The sequence below is a fragment of the Triticum urartu genome, chromosome 7A (genome assembly GCF_056163025.1).
Source record: "Triticum urartu cultivar PI428250 chromosome 7A, HENAU_Tu73, whole genome shotgun sequence".
NCBI classification, from domain to species: Eukaryota; Viridiplantae; Streptophyta; class Magnoliopsida; order Poales; family Poaceae; genus Triticum; species Triticum urartu.
Genome location: NC_141879.1, coordinates 54,602,950 through 54,622,626, shown reverse-complemented (window position 1 = coordinate 54,622,626; position 19,677 = coordinate 54,602,950). Strand labels below are relative to the sequence as shown.

General features: G+C 47.7%; 1 protein-coding gene across 1 annotated transcript; it reads left to right on the top strand.

Annotated features, from left to right (window-relative positions):
• Nucleotides 1–3,821: 3,821 nt before the first annotated feature.
• LOC147957670 (uncharacterized) lies at nucleotides 3,822–18,259 on the top strand. The gene is made up of 5 exons (XM_087531809.1): nucleotides 3,822–3,826; nucleotides 7,389–7,437; nucleotides 13,248–14,140; nucleotides 17,896–17,998; nucleotides 18,140–18,259. Exons 1-5 carry the CDS (start codon nucleotides 3,822–3,824, stop codon nucleotides 18,257–18,259), a joined length of 1,170 nt encoding a protein of 389 aa, XP_087387935.1.
• The last annotated feature ends 1,418 nt before the right edge of the window (nucleotides 18,260–19,677 follow it).

Sequence of the window (19,677 nt, the reverse complement as noted above, 5' to 3'; positions counted from 1 at the left end):
AGTGTTAATCACATAGTGATGTGAACTAGATTATTCAGTCTAGTAAACTCTTTGGATGTTGGTCACATGGCGATGTGACCTGTGAGTGTTAATCACATGGCGATGTGAACTAGATTATTGACTCTAGTGCAAGTGGGAGACTGTTGGAAATATGCCCTAGAGGCAATAATAAATTAGTTATTATTATTATATTTCATTGTTCATGATAATCGTTTATTATCCATGCTAGAATTGTATTGATAGGAAACTCAGATACATGTGTGGATACATAACAACACCATGTCCCTAGTAAGCCTCTAGTTGACTAGCTCGTTGATCAATAGATGGTTACGGTTTCCTGACCATGGACATTGGATGTCGTTGATAACGGGATCACATCATTATGAGAATGACGTGATGGACAAGACCCAATCCTAAGCCTAGCACAAAGATCGTGTAGTTCATATGCTAAAGCTTTTCTAATGTCAAGTATCATTTCCTTAGACCATGAGATTGTGCAACTCCCGGATACAGTAGGAGTGCTTTGGGTGTGCCAAACGTCACAACGTAACTGGGTGGCTATAAAGGTTCACTGCAGGTATCTCCGAAAGTGTCTGTTGGGTTGGCACGAATCGAGACTGGGATTTGTCACTCCCTGTAACGGAGAGGTTTCTCTGGGCCCACTCGGTAGGACATCATCATAATGTGCACAATGTGACCAAGGAGTTGATCACGGGATGATGTGTTACGGAACGAGTAAAGAGACTTGCCGGTAACGAGATTGAACAAGGTATCGGGATACCGACGATCGAATCTTGGGCAAGTACAATACCACTGGACAAAGGGAATTGAATATGGGATTGATTGAATCCTCGACATCGTGGTTCATCCGATGAGATCATCATGGAACATGTGGGAGCCAACATGGGTATCCAGATCCCACTGTTGGTTATTGGCCGGAGAGTTGTCTCGGTCATGTCTGCATGGTTCCCGAACCCGTAGGGTCTACACACTTAAGGTTCGATGACGCTAGGGTTATTAGGAAGACTTGTATGTGATTACCGAATGTTGTTCCGAGTCCCGGATGAGATCCCGGACGTCACGAGGAGTTCCGGAATGGTCCAGAGGTAAAGATTTATATATGGAAAGTTGTTGTTCGGGTTCCGGGAAAAGTTTGGTTTTTTCCGGTATTGTGCCGGGAAGCTTCCGGAAGGTTCCGGAGGATTCCGGAGGGGTCTGGAGGTCCGGAAAATGTTCCACCACGTCCAATACAGCAGCATGGGCTGTAAGGGGGCGCCCTAACCTTAATGGGCCAAGGGCACCAGCCCCCCCAAGGCCCATGCGCATGGGAGAGGGGAAACCCTAAGGGGGAGGGCCTCCACTTGACTTGAGAGGCACTCCTCCCCCCTTGGCCGCCACCCCCAACCCTAGATGGGATCTAGGGGGGCCGGCCCCCTCCCTCCCCACCTATAAATAGTGGAGGGGTGGGAGGACGGCCACACCCTTGAACCTGGCGCAGCCCCTCCCCTCCAATACTTCTCCTCCTCCGCATGAGCTTGGCGAAGCCCTGCCGGAGAACTGCCACTCCATCACCACCACCCCATCGTGCTGCTGTTGGACTCTCTTCCTAACCTCTCCCTCCTCCTTGCTGGATCAAGGCGTGGGAGACGTCTCCATTCCGTACGTGTGTTGAACGCGGAGGTGCCGTCCGTTCGGTGCTAGGACCATCGGTGATTTGGATCACGACGAGTACGACTCCATCAACCCCGTTCACTTGAACGCTTTCGCTTAGCAATCTACAAGGGTATGTAGATGCACTCTCCTTCCCCTAGTTGCTAGATTACTCCATAGATTGATCTTGGTGATGCGTAGAAAATTTTAAATTTCTGCTACGATCCCCAACACCAAGTGGTACTACCGCACGGCCATGCGGTACTACCGTACAGGCCCGCGGTACTGCCGCAACCCCAGCGACAGCAAGGTCAGATCTGACGCGCAGGAGCTGAGGGCGGTACTTCCGCGAGTGCGGTACTACCGCGCCTCCATGCGGTACTACCGCAAGGCAGAAATCCCCTAGCTAGGGGGGAGGAAACATCCGTGCCTACTTCCGCAAAGAAACGGAAGAAGCAAAAACTCGACAAAGTAGTACTGCCGAGGGGCGGTACTACTGCCTGACAACATAGCAAGGTACTACCGAAGAGCGAAAGAGGTACTACCGCGGTAGGTGCGGATGTAAAAAATTACATCCGCCCCTACTACCGCGAAGGAGCGGTACTAGCCTGGTGGGCAGCGGTAGTGCAGCTCCAAGGGAGCGGTACTACCATGGGCACCTGCGGTACTACCGCGCCACCGCATGGTACTACCGCTGGTGCCTACGGTACTACCGCTCTCCTGGGAGCAGTACTACCGCGACCCAACTCAGCAGCCAGAACCAGGGAGGCGAGAAAGCGCAGGAAGCTCCAAGGGAAAAGGAGGGGACAAGAAGGAGACGTGTACGTGATGATTCCGCCCAAACCTTTCCAACGCGGACCCCCTCTTAATAGTACGGCTTTCCTACGACTGAAATCCACCAAAAAGAAACGTAGAAAAGACGCCGTCTTCAACAGTCTTCGAGGGGCACCCAACCGTCTTGTGCCTAGCGATGAAATGTCTGGGATACTCAAGGCACACGATTAGTACGCAAACGCGTTGTCATCAATCACGAAAACACCTTAGGGATAAATATGCCCTTACAGTAAGAAAACATGATAGAAAATGGACGTATCAATGGCCCAGATGCAATGCTCGCCGGGGTTGTAAAAGCCCACCACGTCGTCGGTATACATTCGCTCTTTGATTATCGTCCCATAAGTTTGATTCACCTCATCGCCATGCTTTCCATGAAGCTTTCCGCAAATCAAAGAGCTCCTTTCTGAATCAAAGATCATCTTCACGAAAAGCTTGGCAATGAGGTGAATCAGACTGATCGGCCGATAATCAAAGAGTGCCTTCGCAAATCAGAGTGTTGAAAGTAACACACCAATGGTAGTCAATTCATCCCTCTCAACACGCCACTTGGTGCTCAAGGTCATCCCAATTTATCTATTAATGGTATTCTCTTCGACACATGGGCAATCAAGGAGACCAACGAGATTTGTAGGAATTTCCTCTAGAAATCTAATGTATATGCAAATGGGAAATGGGAGGGCAAAGGTGTTGCACTCCCTTTGCCATCAACAGCTTCATTTATGAGGGATGTACTGATGCTTATGAACCCTTCATATCTCCGGCCGTTTGCCGCTATCTACGCAAGCATTTGATGAATCTCCTGAGTCCTGACTACAAGTTTTCCTTTGGGCATACTGAAGCACCCATCTGCTCCAACTGGACCTGGATATCCAAGTGTGCATCCAGGATCGAAGATTTCACCTGGCTGCATTTGCGAGATTGATTGACTGAATGCATTTGGTCAAGGGTACGGCAGAACATGTAGATGAGATTTTCTCTTTCATTCCTCGAATGTTGTGACTGTGTCCCCGAGTACCATTTTGCTCTCTTTTTTTCTACAAAGAGGATGGTAATGAAATCATGATGATAACATTGTTTTTTCATCAATCTCCAAAACACCTTAGGGATAAATATGCCCTTACAGTAAGAAAACATGATAGAAAATGGACGTATCAATGGCCCAGATGCAATGCTCGCCGGGGTTGTAAAAGCCCACCACGTCGTCGGTATACATTCACTCTTTGATTATCGTCCCATAAGTCTGGTTCACCTCACCGCCATGCTTTCCATGAAGCTTTCCGCAAATCAAAGAGCTCCTTTCTGAATCAACGATCATCTTCACGAAAAGCTTGGCAATGAGGTGAATCAGACTGATCGGCCGATAATCAAAGAGTGCCTTCGCAAATCAGAGTGTTGAAAGTAACACACCAATGGTAGTCAATTCATCCCTCTCAACACGCCACTTGGTGCTCAAGGTCATCCCAATTTATCTATTAATGGTATTCTCTTCGACACTTGGGCAATCAAGGAGACCAATGAGATTTGTCGGAATTTCCTCTAGAAATCTAATGTATATGCAAATGGGAAATGGGAGGGCAAAGGTGTTGCACTCCCTTTGCCATCAACAGCTTCATTTATGAGGGATGTGTGGGGGAACGTAGCATAAATTCAAAATTTTCCTACGTGTCACCAAGATCTATCTATGGAGTCATCTAGCAACGAGGGAGGAGTGGATCTACATACCCTTGTAGATCGCGCGCGGAAGCGTTCAAGAGAACGGGGTTGATGGAGTCGTACTCGTCGTGATTCAAATCACCGATGATCCTAGCGCCGAACGGACGGCACCTCCACGTTCAACACACGTACGGAACGGAGACGTCTCCCACGCCTTGATCCAGCAAGGAGGAGGGAGAGGTTGATGGAGATCCAGCAGCACGACGGCGTGGTGGAAGTAGCGGGATTCCAACAGGGCTTCGCTAAGCGCTGCGGGAGGAGGGAGATGTGTCACGGGAGGGAGAGGGAGGCGCCAGGGCTCAGGTATGTTTGCTCCTCCTTTTCCCCACTATATATAGGGCCAAGGGAGAGGGGAGGCGCAGCCCTTGCCCCTTCCTCCAAGGAAGGGTGCGGCCAAGGGTGGGGAGGAGTCCATCCTCCCCAAGTCACCTCGGAGGTGCCTTCCCCCTTTAGGACTCTCCCCTTTTTCTCTTCTCTTGGCGCATGGGCCTCTTGGGGCTGGTGCCCTTGGCCCATATAGGCCAAGGCGCACCCCCTACAGCCCATGTGGCCCCCCGGGGCAGGTGGCCCCACCCGGTGGACCCCCGGGACCCTTCCGGTGGTCCCGGTACAATACCGATGACCTCGAAACTTGTCCCGATGGCTGAAATAGCACTTCCTATATATAATTCTTTACCTCCGGACCATTCCGGAACTCCTCGTGACGTCCGGGATCTCAGCCGGGCCTCCGAAAAACTTTCGGGTTACCGCATACTAATATCTCCATAACCCTAGCGTCACCGAACCTTAAGTGTGTAGACCCTACGGGTTCGGGAGACATGCAGACATGACCGAGACGTTCTCCGGTCAATAACCAACAGCGGGATCTGGATACCCATGTTGGCTCCCACATGTTCCATGATGATCTCATCGGATGAACCACGATGTCAAGGACTTAATCAATCCCGTATACAATTCCCTTTGTCTATCGGTATGTTACTTGCCCGAGATTCGATCGTCGGTATCCAATACCTAGTTCAATCTCGTTACCGGTAAGTCTCTTTACTCGTTCCGTAACACATCATCCCGTGATCAACTCTTTGGTCACATTGCGCATATGATGATGTCCTACCGAGTGGGCCCAGAGATACCTCTCCGTTTACACGAAGTGACAAATCCCAGTCTCGATTCGTGCCAACCCAACAGACACTTTCGGAGATACCTGTAGTGCACCTTTATAGTCACCCAGTTACGTTGTGACGTTTGATACACCCAAAGCATTCCTACGGTATCCGGGAGTTGCACAATCTCATGGTCTAAGGAAATGATACTTGACGTTAGAAAAGCTTTAGCATACGAACTACACGATCTTTGTGCTAGGCTTAGGATTAGGTCTTGTCCATCACATCATTCTCCTAATGATGCGATCCCGTTATCAACGACATCCAATGTCCATGGTCAGGAAACCGTAACCATCTATTGATCAACGAGCTAGTCAACTAGAGGCTCACCAGGGACATGGTGTTGTCTATGTATCCACACATGTATCTGAGTTTCCTATCAATACAATTATAGCATGGATAATAAACGATTATCATGAACAAGGAAATATAATAATAACTAATTTATTATTGCCTCTAGGGCATATTTCCAACAGTCTCCCACTTGCACTAGAGTCAATAATCTAGTTCACATCGCCATGTGATACTCACAGGTTACATCGCCATGTAACCAACATCCAAAGAGTTTACTAGAGTCAATAATCTAGTTCACATCACTATGTGATTAACACTCAATGAGTTCTGGGTTTGATCATGTTGCTTGTGAGAGAGGTTTTAGTCAACGGGTCTGAACCTTTCAGATTCGTGTGTGCTTTACAAATCTCTATGTCATCTCCTAGATGTAGCTACCACGTTCTATTTGGAGCTATTCCAAATAACTGTTCTACTTGGAGCTATTCCAAATTGTTGCTCCATTATACGTATCCGGCATCTCTACTCAGAGCTTTCCGGATAGGTGTTATGCTTGCATCGTCGTAACCCTTTACGTCGAACTCTTCATCACCTCCATAACCGAGAAAATTCCTTAGTCCACTAGTTACTAAGGATAACTTTGACCACTGTCCTGTGATCCATTCTTGGATCACTCTTGTACCCCTTGACTGACTCATGGCAAGGCACACTTCAGGTGCGGTACACAGCATAGCATACTGTAGAGCCTACGTCTTAAGCATAGGGGACGACCTTCGTCCTTTCTCTTTCTTCTGCCGTGGTCGAGCTTTAAGTCTTAACTTCATACCTTACAACTCAGGCAAGAACTCCTTCTTTGACTGATCCATCTTGAACACCTTCAAGATCATGTCAAGGTATGTGCTCATTTGAAAGTACTATTAAGCGTTTTGATCTATCCTTATAGATCTTGATGCTCACTGTTCAAGTAGCTTAATCCAGGCTTTCCATTGAAAAACACTTTCCAAATAACCCTATATGCTTTACAGAAATTCTACATCATTTCTGATCCATAATATGTCAACAACATATACTCATCAGAAATTCTGTAGTGCTCCCACTCACTTCTTTGGAAATACAAGTTTCTCATAAACTTTGTATACACCCAAAATCTTTGATCATCATCAAAGCATACATTCCAACTCCGAGATGCTTACTCCAGTCCCTAGAAGGATTGCTGGAGCTTTGCATACTTATTAGCATCTTTCAGGATTGACAAAACCTTCCGGTTGTATCACATACAACCTTTCCTCAAGAAAATCGTCGAGGAAACAATGTTTGACATCCTATCTGCAAGATTTCATAAATAATGCAGTAATCGCTAATATAATTCCAACAGACTCTTAGCATCGCTACGAGTGAGAAAATCTCACCGTAGTCAACTCCTTGAACTTGTCAGAAAACATCTTAACGACAAGTCGAGCTTTCTTAATGGTGACATTTACCATCATTGTCCGTCTTCCTTTTAAAATCCATCTACACTCAACAGCCTTACGACCATCAAGTAGTTCTTCCAAAGTCTACGCTTTGTTTTCATACATGGATCCTCTCTCGGATTGTATGGCCTCAAGCCATTTATCGGAATCCAGGCCCACCATCGCTTCTCCATAGCTCGTAGGTTCATTGTTGTCTAGCAACATGACTTCCAAGACAGGGTTACGTACCACTCTGAAGTAGTACGCATCCTTGTCATCCCACGAGGTTTGGGAGTGACTTGATCCGAAGTCTCATGATCAATATCATAAGCTTCCACTTCAATTGGTGTAGGTGCCACAGGAACAACTCTTTGTGCCCTGCTATACACTAGTTGAAGTGACGGTCCAATAACCTTATCAGGTCTCCACCATCCTCCCACTCAATTCTTTCGTGAGAAACTTTTCCTCGAGAAAGGATCTGATTCTAGAAACAATCCCTTATTGCTTTCGAATCTGAGACAGGAGGTATACCCAACTATTAATCGGGTGTCCTATGAAGATGCATTTATCCGCTTTAGGTTCGAGCTTATCAGCCTGAAACTTTTTCACATAAGCGTCGCAGTCCCAAACTTTTAAGAAATGACAGCTTAGGTTTCTCTAAACCATAGTTCATATGGTGTCATCTCATCGGAATTACGTGGTGCCCTATTTAAAGTGAATGTGGTTGTCTCTAATGCTTAACCCATAAACTATTGTGGTAATTCGATAAGAGACATCATGGTATGCATCATATCCAATAGGGTGCAGTTATGATGTTCGGACACACCATCACACTATGGTGTTCCAGGCTGTATCAGTTGTGAAACAATTTCCACAATGTCTTAATTCTGTGCCAAACTCGTAATTCAGATATTCATCTCTATGATCATATCATAGATCTTTTATCCTCTTGTCACGACGATCTTTCAACTTCACACTGAAATTACTTGAACCTTTCAATAATTCAGACTAGTGATTCATCAAGTAAATATACTCAACATCTACTCAAATCATCTGTGAAGTAAGAACATAACGATATCCACTACATGCCTCAGCACTCATTGGACTGCACACATCAAAATGTATTACTTCCAACAATTTGCTTTCTAGTTCCATTTTACTGAAACCGAGGCTTTCAGTCATCTTGCCCATGTGGTATGATTTGCATGCCTCAAGTGATTCAAAATCAAGTGAGTCCAAACGGTCCATTTGCATGGAGTTTCTTCATGCATACACACCAATAGACATGGTTCGCATGTCTCAAACTTTTCAATAATGAGTGAGTCCAAAGATCCATCAACATGGAGCTTCTTCATGCGTTTTTATACCGATATGACTTACATGGCAGTGCCACAAGTAGGTGGTACTATCATTACTATCTTTTGGCATGAACATGTGTATCACTATGATCGAGATTCAATAAACCATTCATTTTAGGTGTAAGACCATTGAAGGTATTATTCAAATAAACAGAGTAACCATTATTCTCCTTAAATGAATAACCGTATTGCGATAGACATAATCCAATCATGTCTATGCTCAACGCAAACACCATTCTCGATGGTAGAGGGAGCGTGCGATGCTTGATCATATCAACATTGAGAACACTTCCAACACATATCGTTAGCTCACCTTTAGCTAGTCTCCGTTTATTCTGTAGCTTTTATTTCGAGTTACTAACACTTAGCAACCGAACTGGTATCTAATACCCTGGTGCTACTAGGAGTACTAGTAAAGTACACATCAACACAATGTATATCCAATACACTTCTATCGACCTTGCCAGCCTTCTCATCTACCAAGTATCTAGGGTAATTCTGCTCCAGTGGTTGTTCCCCTTATTACAGAAGCACTTAGTCTCGGGTTTGGGTTCAACCTTGGGTTTCTTCACTAGAACAGCAGCTGAATTGCCGTTTCATGAAGTATCCCTTCTTGCCCTTGCCCTTCTTGAAACTAGTGGTTTCATCAACCATCAACAATTGATGCTCCTTCTTGATTTCTACTTTCGCGGTGTCAAACATCGCGAATATCTCAAGGATCATCATATATGTCCCTGATATATCATAGTTCATCACGAAGCTCTAGCAGCTTGGTGGTAATGACTTTGGAGAACCATCACTATTTCATCTGGAAGATTAACTCCCACTTGATTCAAGTGATTGTTGTACTCAGACAATCTGAGCACAAGCTCAACAATTGAGCTTTTCTCCCTTAGTTTGCAGGCTAAGAAAATCGTCGGAGGTCTTATACCTCTTGACGTGGGCACGAGCCTGAAATCCCAATTTCAGCCCTTGAAGCATCTCATATGTTTCGCGACGTTTCAAAAACGTCTTCGGTGCCTCAACTCTAAACCGTTTAGCATTACGCACTGAACTATCATGTAGTCATCAAAACGTGTATGTCAGATGTTCGCAACATCCACAGACGACGTTCGAGGTTCAGCACACTGAGCGGTGCATTAAGGACATAAGCCTTCTATGAAGCAATGAGGACAATCCTCAGGTTACGGACCTAGTCCGCATAATTGCTACTATCTACTTTCAACTAATTTTTCTCTAGGAACATATCTAAACAGTAGAACTGAAACGCGAGCTACGACATAATTTGCAAAATCCTTTTGACTATGTTCAGAATAATTGAGTTCATCTTATGAACTCCCACTTAGATAGACATCCCTCTAGTCATCTAAGTGATTACATGATCCGAGTCAACTAGGCCGTGTCCGATCATCACGTGAGACGGACTAGCCAACGTCGGTGAACATCTTTATGTTGATCGTATCTTCTATACGACTCATGCTCGACCTTTCGGTCTTCTGTGTTCCGAGGCCATGTCTGTACATGCTAGGCTCGTCAAGTTAACCCTAAGTGTTTTGCATGTGTTCCGAGGCCATGTCTGTACATGCTAGGCTCGTCAACACCCGTTGTATGTGAACGTAAGGATCCATCACACCCGATCATCACGGCGTGCTTAGAAACGACGAACTTTAGGAACGGTGCACAGTTAGGGGAGAACACTTCTTGAAATTGTTATGAGGGATCATCTTATTTACTACCGTCGTTCTAAGCAAATAAGATGTATAATCATGATAAACATCACATGCAATCAAATAGTGACATGATATGGCCAATATCATATTGCTCCTTTTGATCTCCATCTTCGGGGCTCCATGATCATCATCGTCACCGGCATGACACCATGATCTCCATCATCATGATCTCCATCATCGTGTCTTCTTGAAGTTACCACGTTATCTATTACTTCTACTACTACAGCTAACGGTTAGCAATAAAGTAAAGTAATTACATGACGTTTATGTTGACACGCAGGTCATGAATAAATAAAGACAACTCCTATGGCTCCTGCCGGTTGTCATACTCATCGACATGCAAGTCGTGATTCCTATTACAAGAACATGATCAATCTCATACATCACATATATCATTCATCACATCCTTTGGCCATATCACATCACATAGCATACCCTGCAAAAACAAGTTAGACGTCCTCTAATTGTTGTTGCATGTTTTACGTGGCTGCTATGGGTTTCTAGCAAGAACGTTTCTTACCTACGCAAAGACCACAACGTGATATGCCAATTGCTATTTACCCTTCATAAGGACCCTGTTCATCGAATCCGATCCGACTAAAGTAGGAGAGACAGACACCCGCTAGCCACCTTATGCAACTAGTGCATGTCAGTCGGTGGAACCTGTCTCACGTAAGAGTACGTGTAAGGTCGGTCCGGGCCGCTTCATCCCACGATGCCGCCGAATCAAGATAAGACTAGTAACGGCAAGCATATTGAACAAAATCAACGCCCACAACTACTTTGTGTTCTACTCGTGCATAGAATCTACGCAATAGACCTAGCTCTGATACCACTGTTGGGGAACGTAGCATAAATTCAAAATTTTCCTACGTGTCACCAAGATCTATCTATGGAGTCATCTAGCAACGAGGGAGGAGTGGATCTACATACCCTTGTAGATCGCGCGCGGAAGCGTTCAAGAGAACGGGGTTGATGGAGTCGTACTCGTCGTGATTCAAATCACCGATGATCCTAGCGCCGAACGGACGGCACCTCCGCGTTCAACACACGTACGGAACGGAGACGTCTCCCACGCCTTGATCCAGCAAGGAGGAGGGAGAGGTTGATGGAGATCCAGCAGCACGACGGCGTGGTGGAAGTAGCGGGATTCCAACAGGGCTTCGCTAAGCGCTGCGGGAGGAGGGAGATGTGTCACGGGAGGGAGAGGGAGGCGCCAGGGCTCAGGTATGTTTGCTCCTCCTTTTCCCCACTATATATAGGGCCAAGGGAGAGGGGGAGGCGCAGCCCTTGCCCCTTCCTCCAAGGAAGGGTGCGGCCAAGGGTGGGGAGGAGTCCATCCTCCCCAAGGCACCTCGGAGGTGCCTTCCCCCTTTAGGACTCTCCCCTTTTTCTCTTCTCTTGGCGCATGGGCCTCTTGGGGCTGGTGCCCTTGGCCCATATAGGCCAAGGCGCACCCCCTACAGCCCATGTGGCCCCCCGGGGCAGGTGGCCCCACCCGGTGGACCCTTCCGGTGGTCCCGGTACAATACCGATGACCCCGAAACTTGTCCCGATGGCTGAAATAGCACTTCCTATATATAATTCTTTACCTTCGGACCATTCCGGAACTCCTCGTGACGTCCGGGATCTCATCCGGGACTCCGAACAACTTTTGGGTTACCGCATACTAATATCTCCATAACCCTAGCGTCACCGAACCTTAAGTGTGTAGACCCTACGGGTTCGGGAGACATGCAGACATGACCGAGACGTTCTCCGGTCAATAACCAACAGCGGGATCTGGATACCCATGTTGGCTCCCACATGTTCCACGATGATCTCATCGGATGAACCACGATGTCAAGGACTTAATCAATCTCGTATACAATTCCCTTTGTCTATCGGTATGTTACTTGCCCGAGATTCGATCGTCGGTATCCAATACCTAGTTCAATCTCGTTACCGGTAAGTCTCTTTACTCGTTCCGTAACACATCATCCCGTGATCAACTCTTTGGTCACATTGCGCATATGATGATGTCCTACCGAGTGGGCCCAGAGATACCTCTCCGTTTACACGGAGTGACAAATCCCAGTCTCGATTCGTGCCAACCCAACAGACACTTTCGGAGATACCTGTAGTGCACCTTTATAGTCACCCAGTTACGTTGTGACGTTTGATACACCCAAAGCATTCCTACGGTATCCGGGAGTTGCACAATCTCATGGTCTAAGGAAATGATACTTGACATTAGAAAAGCTTTAGCATACGAACTACACGATCTTTGTGCTAGGCTTAGGATTAGGTCTTGTCCATCACATCATTCTCCTAATGATGTGATCCCGTTATCAACGACATCCAATGTCCATGGTCAGGAAACCGTAACCATCTATTGATCAACGAGCTAGTCAACTAGAGGCTCACCAGGGACATGGTGTTGTCTATGTATCCACACATGTATCTGAGTTTCCTATCAATACAATTATAGCATGGATAATAAACGATTATCATGAACAAGGAAATATAATAATAACTAATTTATTATTGCCTCTAGGGCATATTTCCAACAGGATGTACTGATGCTTATGAACCCTTCATATCTCCGGCCGTTTGCCGCTATCTACACAAGCATTTGATGAATCTCCTGAGTCCTGACTACAAGTTTTCCTTTGGGCATACTGAAGCACCCATCTGCTCCAACTGGACCTGGATATCCAAGTGTGCATCCAGGATCGAAGATTTCACCTGGCTGCATTTGCGAGATTGATTGACTGAATGCATTTGGTCAGGGGTACGGGAGAACATGTAGATGGGATTTTCTCTTTCATTCCTGGAATGTTGTGACTGTGTCCCCGAGTACCATTTTGCTCTCTTTTTTTCTACAAAGAGGATGGTAATGAAATCATGATGATAACATTGTTTTTTCATCAATCACCAAAACACCTTAGGGATAAATATGCCCTTACAGTATGAAAACATGATAGAAAATGGACATATCAATGGCCCAGATGCAATGCTCGCCGGGGTTGTAAAAGCCCACCACGTCGTCGGTATACGTTCGCTCTTTGATTATCGTCCCATCGCGTCCGCTTTGCCGCCGTATGCAGGTCGTGGCGAGCCGCTGCCATCGCAGCAAGGCAGGCGGCGCCGCCCGCCTTACCTTGGCTGGTCTTCCCCGGCGATTACTGCAAGAAGAGGCGTGTATACTGCCCCGAGGATGCCGGGGTGCTGCAGATCCCTCTACTGAGCGAGGCGCTCATCAGCAAGAAGTTCGTGGGAGCTCATGACGAGGGCTGGGTCGCAGCACTAGGGGACAACATGCATCTTGCGGTCGTGAACCTCTTTTCCGGTGTTGAGGTATCGCTCCCCGCCAAGGACCTGAGCAAAGTCTTCTCAAGCAAGGGCAACTCAATTCGGAAGGTTATCTTCTCGGAATCTCCAACCTCAAGCGGCTGCATCATTGCCGTCATCACCCTGCGATACGATATGGCACTCTGCAGGATTGGTTGTCCGGACAGCATGTGGAGGACGAACCAATATTATAAACATCTACTCATCGACATCGTATTCTACAATGGACACCTCTATGGCCTTGCCTACTCCGGGTATCTGGTCATGTTTGAAATAGGTGCGAACAAAGATGGAGGGCCGGTGATTACCAACATTCCACGCTTGTTGCATGTCCAAAATAGTAGCGTCCCTATTGGGTTCCCGAACTACATCATTGAGCTGCACAACAAATTGGCGATGGTGGTGAATATTCTTCCGGGCGGTAGCCGTGAGCCTTTCTTCAAGGTGTTTGAGATTATTGACGATTTGACGACAATGTACACTCACAAGTGGAAGGAGGTGACAAGCCTGGGTGATTACGCCTTGTTTTTAGGGAAAAGGTGGTCCAAGGTGATGTACGTGCCGTCTGCTAGGCACGGCGAGGTGCAGAGAAGCTGCATCTACGCCGATGATATGACGTACTTGACAAGTTTGGATGGCCATGGCGAACGTGTATATCATATGCAAGAAGAAAACAATAACAATGCCACACAGATGATCAAAACAGCAGGATCATATGTAGGTGCCCGTTCTTATCCATGTGGCATGTGGATTCTCCCTCCGAATTTCTAGGAGCACAAGAATAGTCAAGAGTTACAACTTCAACTTTATTCCGAGTGTGTACATTATGTAAAGTCACATTTACTATATTCTTCCTCCGTATGAAAATATAAGACGTTTTTTGACACTATGTATGAAGTTACACACATGGTGCCTTGTTAAAACAGTGGCTGCCCATATGTAGTATCGCTAGAATATTGTGTCGTGAAGTAACAAAAAAAATGAATTATTTTTTCTTTTTCCCTCTAGCTATGTGTTTTGAAAATGTGTTTTCTAATCTTAATTTTACTATATTCTAGGACCCACATGCCATCCAGTAATAATTGCAAAGCGCCCAATTTATTGGGTAGTGGACGATTTAGTCAATCATATGACTTTTTTCACAACGTAAGCATCCAACCATGGATGAAATGGTCGAAGCACCATCTCAGGGCCTTGTCAAGCTTTGCGGCAGAATTCTGCATCAACTTCGCTCCCCCGGATTCTCCATGGATTGCAGCTGCGCGCCACGGGCACATGTCCGATGTGATAGATATATGCATGGTGCCATGGCCCATGGCAGCACCTGACCGTCTCACATGCCAGCCTCCTTTGCACAGTGAGTGCCATACACACAGATAGCCAGCAAGCATAATCGATAAACTTGCTTCCTATCGCAAATGTTTCTTTGCTTGTCCAGTTTTCGGCTCTCCTCGTGAGCATGCCTCACGCCATCGTTTTGAAGTGAAAGGATTCAAAAACATACTACAAAACTGTAATCCAAATTTGAGTCCGTCATCACTTGGACCTAAGCTAGGTGACGAGACTTCACGTCCACTCCTGCGCTAAGGTGTGGTAGGCATGTCTACTGTTGTATAGTTTTCTTAAATCACACACATTTGCCAGTAACATTGTTATCAAATATAATTGTTATGAAGGAGAGGCATCCTCCGCGAACCCTAGCCGCCGCCGCCCTTCCCCGCCCGTCGCCGGCAGGATCCGGCCTCCCTTGTCGGCACGCGGCCCGGATCTGGCCCTTCCTCCCCCCGCCCTTCGTCCCCTCCCCCTCCTTCCGCCCCCACGCCGCCCCCCCGGGAGGCGGCCGGGGCGGCCCCCGCGCCGCTGCTCTCGGCGTCGATCCGCCCTCCCTCTCCCCTGCCGTCGCCGGTGGGCGCCCCTGGCTCCGGCCCGGGGGGTGCCGGCGGCGGCAGGACCTCCTTTCCCCACGCGCGCGTCTCCCTGGTCTGAGACCGGGGGGGGGGGGGGGGGGGGGGGGGGGGCGGTGTCGCTCGGCTTGGCGGCGGCCCAGCGACCCGGCGCGGTCGCCGGCGGTAGGCGCGGTGGTGGTGGTGCCCTTGGCAGCAGGGCGGCGTGGTGGCGTGCGGTGGCCGGCGGCGCGTCCCCGACCCAGATCTGGGCCTTCCCGGCCCCATCTGGGTCCTAGCGGGCCGGTCCCTGGCGTGGCTTCGTCGTCGTCTGTGTGGTGAGGCGGAGGAGCGGCTCGGACGGGGGGCGGCGATGCCGATGGCGTGCCAGCTGCAGCGCGATGGCGGGAGCTGTCCGGGAATGGAGTTCCCGGCCGGGTCTGTGGGCACATGGGCCTGGTAGGCTCCTGCTTGTGTGTCCGGTCGGCTACCGTCGTTGACGGCGGAGGTTGTGCCCTCCCGCGTGCCGATGGTGTTGCGGCCCCTAGTCCCGGCTCCTATCCCTTGTTGTGCAGACCTCACCTCGTGGTGCCGTGGTGAGACGGCGTGGAGGCTTCTTGACCATGGTGGCGCAAGATGGTGGTCGGTTTAGTGGCAGGCTCTGGAGCACCTAAGGTGAAGGTTGGGATCGGGGGAAACCCCTGTCGGCCTGTCCGACACCAACGCGGCGACGCCGGTGGGTGCCGCTGGACCTTCCTGGAGGGCGTCGGGGCGACCCTTCCTCTCGCCTCGTCGTGTACCGGGGGAAACCCTTGGCAGCAGCGTCGTCCTCGTCACGGTCCTTCTTGGAGGTGCTGATTGGTACCGGTGCTTCGGAGCCTTGGAGCTTGGTGAGAGATCTTCGGTGGGCGCAGTGGTCGTGAAGCTTCTCCGTTTCCGTCGAACCGCCGTTGTCGGCATTCTTTTCTCTTGTTGTTTCTCTTTCGTTTCTTTTTGGCGTGACTGTGCTGCTTCCGCCCCAGCACCTATCCTTGGTTGTATCGGTTGGTTGCTTTGGAATACAAAACGGAGGAAAACCCTTTTTCGTCAAATATAATTGTTATGGTTCCCATCACAATTCTTTGTGATGCTCTGAATACGAGTACATAATCTAAAATAAATGCTAATGTTTTGCGAGCAAAGGGCTCTCTATTAAGTGCCGAAGCAATAGTCAACACTAACAGTCTTCCAGTAATGCATCCAATTTAGCAAAATAGGTGTGTCATGTGTCGTTTCCATCAAGCGCCCAAGTAAAAAGATCAAGATTTGCCAGGGTTCTTTCCAGAAACATGGAAATGCACAAAGCTAGCAGAAATGCTTAACAAGAATACCTAATGTGATCAGGAACAAACAGGCAAGGCATGGCAGGCTGCAAATGTTTAAATTTTCATGAAAGAATAAATAAACAAATAGAATATGTCAGCAAATCTCATAATCAGGGAGAGCACGATCTGCATGAAATTGGTAAAATGAATATCGAAGAAGCTTTTCTGGATCACCATCCCCACAGCATACTTGATTAAACAAGTTCTTGCTCAATTGGAAGGTACAAATCGAAAGGAGGGTAATAATGTAAGATCCAGCAAAGTAAAATGAAAATGTGCATCTAAACAACTACCCCCCCTGTTTCTAAATATAAGCCTGTTTTAGAGATTTCAATACGGACTACATACAGATGTATAGACATATTTTAGTGTGCAGATTCACTCATTTTGCTCTGTATGTAGTCCATATTGGAATCTCTAAAAGTCTTACATTAGGAATGGAGGGAGTAGAAGAAACAGGAACTGATTACTTAAGCAGTGCTTACTAAAGATTCCAGGATGAAAGGAACTAGATGGTGGACGCCCCATTATTTAGTAATCAGGTCAGACATGACTAGTTCAGAACTGCAGCTCATTTTCAGTTTTCTGTGTAGGTTTGCAAAACATCGAACAAACAAATTGGCAACTTTACACCTCTTGTTTCAGTTTTCCAAACATCCAGATCTTACCACGGAGATAGAATAATGGATCACAGCATAACAGAACAAGTTATGCGCCCAAGCCAAAATATAATCGCTAAGAGAGCACTAACCAGTCTAAGAACTGAATAAAATAAGCATGATTCAAAAGTATAATAGGATAAAACCCATTATAAAACCAAGTCCCTCTATGAACTGGGTGGTCTAAGTTGATAAGTTAAGTATTGCGGATTGTACGCCATCACATATGATGCATACACAAGAAAGAAGATGGCAACACCGCCACAGCCTATCCGCCGTCAACCAGATCTTCTAGCCCTTCCTAGTATGGAAACTGAATCCTGTACAGAAATGGAAGGATAATGTAAGTGTATTGCAGCTGCAGACGTAAAAAAAAAAACTCAGTTATTTGACATTTAAGATGAACAGAATTCCAAAGTATGAAGGACATTCACTGCAAGTGCAACTTCTCTTAACATGAATCCAGAAATAAACTTTCATTACATTTGATCCGTCCATTCCTAGCTGATAATAATCTAAAGAGGAAATTGCAACCAGGATACAAGAACTTGGCTAGTGGGAACAGATTGGTACAGGAACTTCAAAAACATTCACCACCGAACAGGAACTTGGTTTTCGTGTTGATCTGTGGTACAAATCATTCCTGTGACGACACATGGCACTATTCTTTTTACAAGAAAAACCGCTATTATATTTTCCTGCATTCGTAGCCCTCTCCTCTTTTCCCCGGGTCCATGGAGGTACCACACTCAGCACCTGTGCAGTGCACCATCGTCAAAGTGCTTGACGGGGAACCCAGCGCCGGCATCCGCATGGGGTCCTCCGATTAGAGAGGGGGTGGAGGTGGGGACAGCTGGCGTTGGTATTGCGAGCTCGCCCATGATGGATCTAGCCAGCGCGCATTGTGGCCTGGACGTAGCCTACGCCGCGAAGGTCATCGTCCACCATAGTGGGGACGACAAAGCCTTCTTCGAGGTTCCCCCGGTGCTCCAGTTCGCGTACCTCATGTGCGCTGCTCGGCCGGTGGATCCAATCGAGCTATTGCCACCGGAATCAGGTTCCTCCTCCCACTACCCGCATCGGTTTCGGTTTCACCCGGCGGCAACTGGCCTTCACCCCCACCCTGCCGGGACTGTGGCTTTGCCGCTCTGGGGTATGGCTCTAAAGCACCTCAGCCGTTTTCTAAGAGGCGTCATGTGATTCGAGAGCAGAGGACACGTGCAAAGCATGGTTCACCTTGGTTCCGCTGAGGATGATGTAGTCGTAGTGCGGTGGGCAATCACCAAGGCCTTCGAGCCCGCACAGGAGGCTGACGACCGCCTCGATGAAGCACCACCAGCACCTCGAGGATCCCGTGCCAGTGTGAGGAGGTCACTCTCAGGGAAATTCGTCAAACAGGTGGTGGCCAACGAGACCAACATGGTGCTCCGTAGCCATCGCCAAGAGGAGAGGGAGGGGCAACCCGATGCGCCATGAGAAGTCGTGGCGCGAGGAAGCGGGTGGGGCACCGCTGTGCCATGATCGGCCATGGCCATTGTTCACTTGTCGGCCGTCTCGCTGATGCGGGCAAGGTGCCCCTGGCGATTATGTTGTCACCGCTACACCACACCATATCGCCATATCGGACGGTGCCGCTGTCATAATCGACTATACAATGCTAGACCGATCTGTACATTATGTAATCGATTTGCTGCCAGCCAGAAACGCAAACAACTCGCATGCGCTAATTAGATTTTTTATAAAGGGAATATATTAATATCATAAAGATGCCAATTACACCCAGCCTCTACACCAACAAGATATCGAAAGACTTCAAAGATGCAAACAACCAAAAAAAATAAAAATAAAAAGATAAAAGAATCAAAGACCCCGTCGCAGTGATGAAACACTCGCAAAAGAGACTCTCTAACCGCCACCAAAGACAACATCCGGACACCAGAAGAGGTTCTCCAAAAACGATGCCTCCAAGAAAAAAACAATGCTCAAGTATTGCCGTCGCCCGATCAAGGATCTTGAGTTCTCATCTTGGAGAGAATCCGAGATCCCAAAAACATTGCCTTCACACGACCATTGCCAGGTACAACCAATGAAGGTCAAACCTTGGGCTCACCTTGAAGATCGCGGCTGGTTACTCGAGTAACACCCCCAAAAATGTTGTCCACCTGAGTTGCCACCCCCTCCCGCCAAGACCACCGCTGCAAGTTCTCAACACCTGACACACAGGAAAAAAAACCCGTGTCGCCATTCT

Bases quoted from the DNA above. Each gene is read 5' to 3' on its own strand.
- LOC147957670 (XM_087531809.1), top strand. The intron at 7,438-13,247 runs CACTTCAATTGG...CTTTGATTATCG, and splicing joins TGATCAATATCATAAGCTTC to TCCCATCGCGTCCGCTTTGC. The intron at 17,999-18,139 runs GTACAGGAACTT...CTGCATTCGTAG, and splicing joins TGGCTAGTGGGAACAGATTG to CCCTCTCCTCTTTTCCCCGG.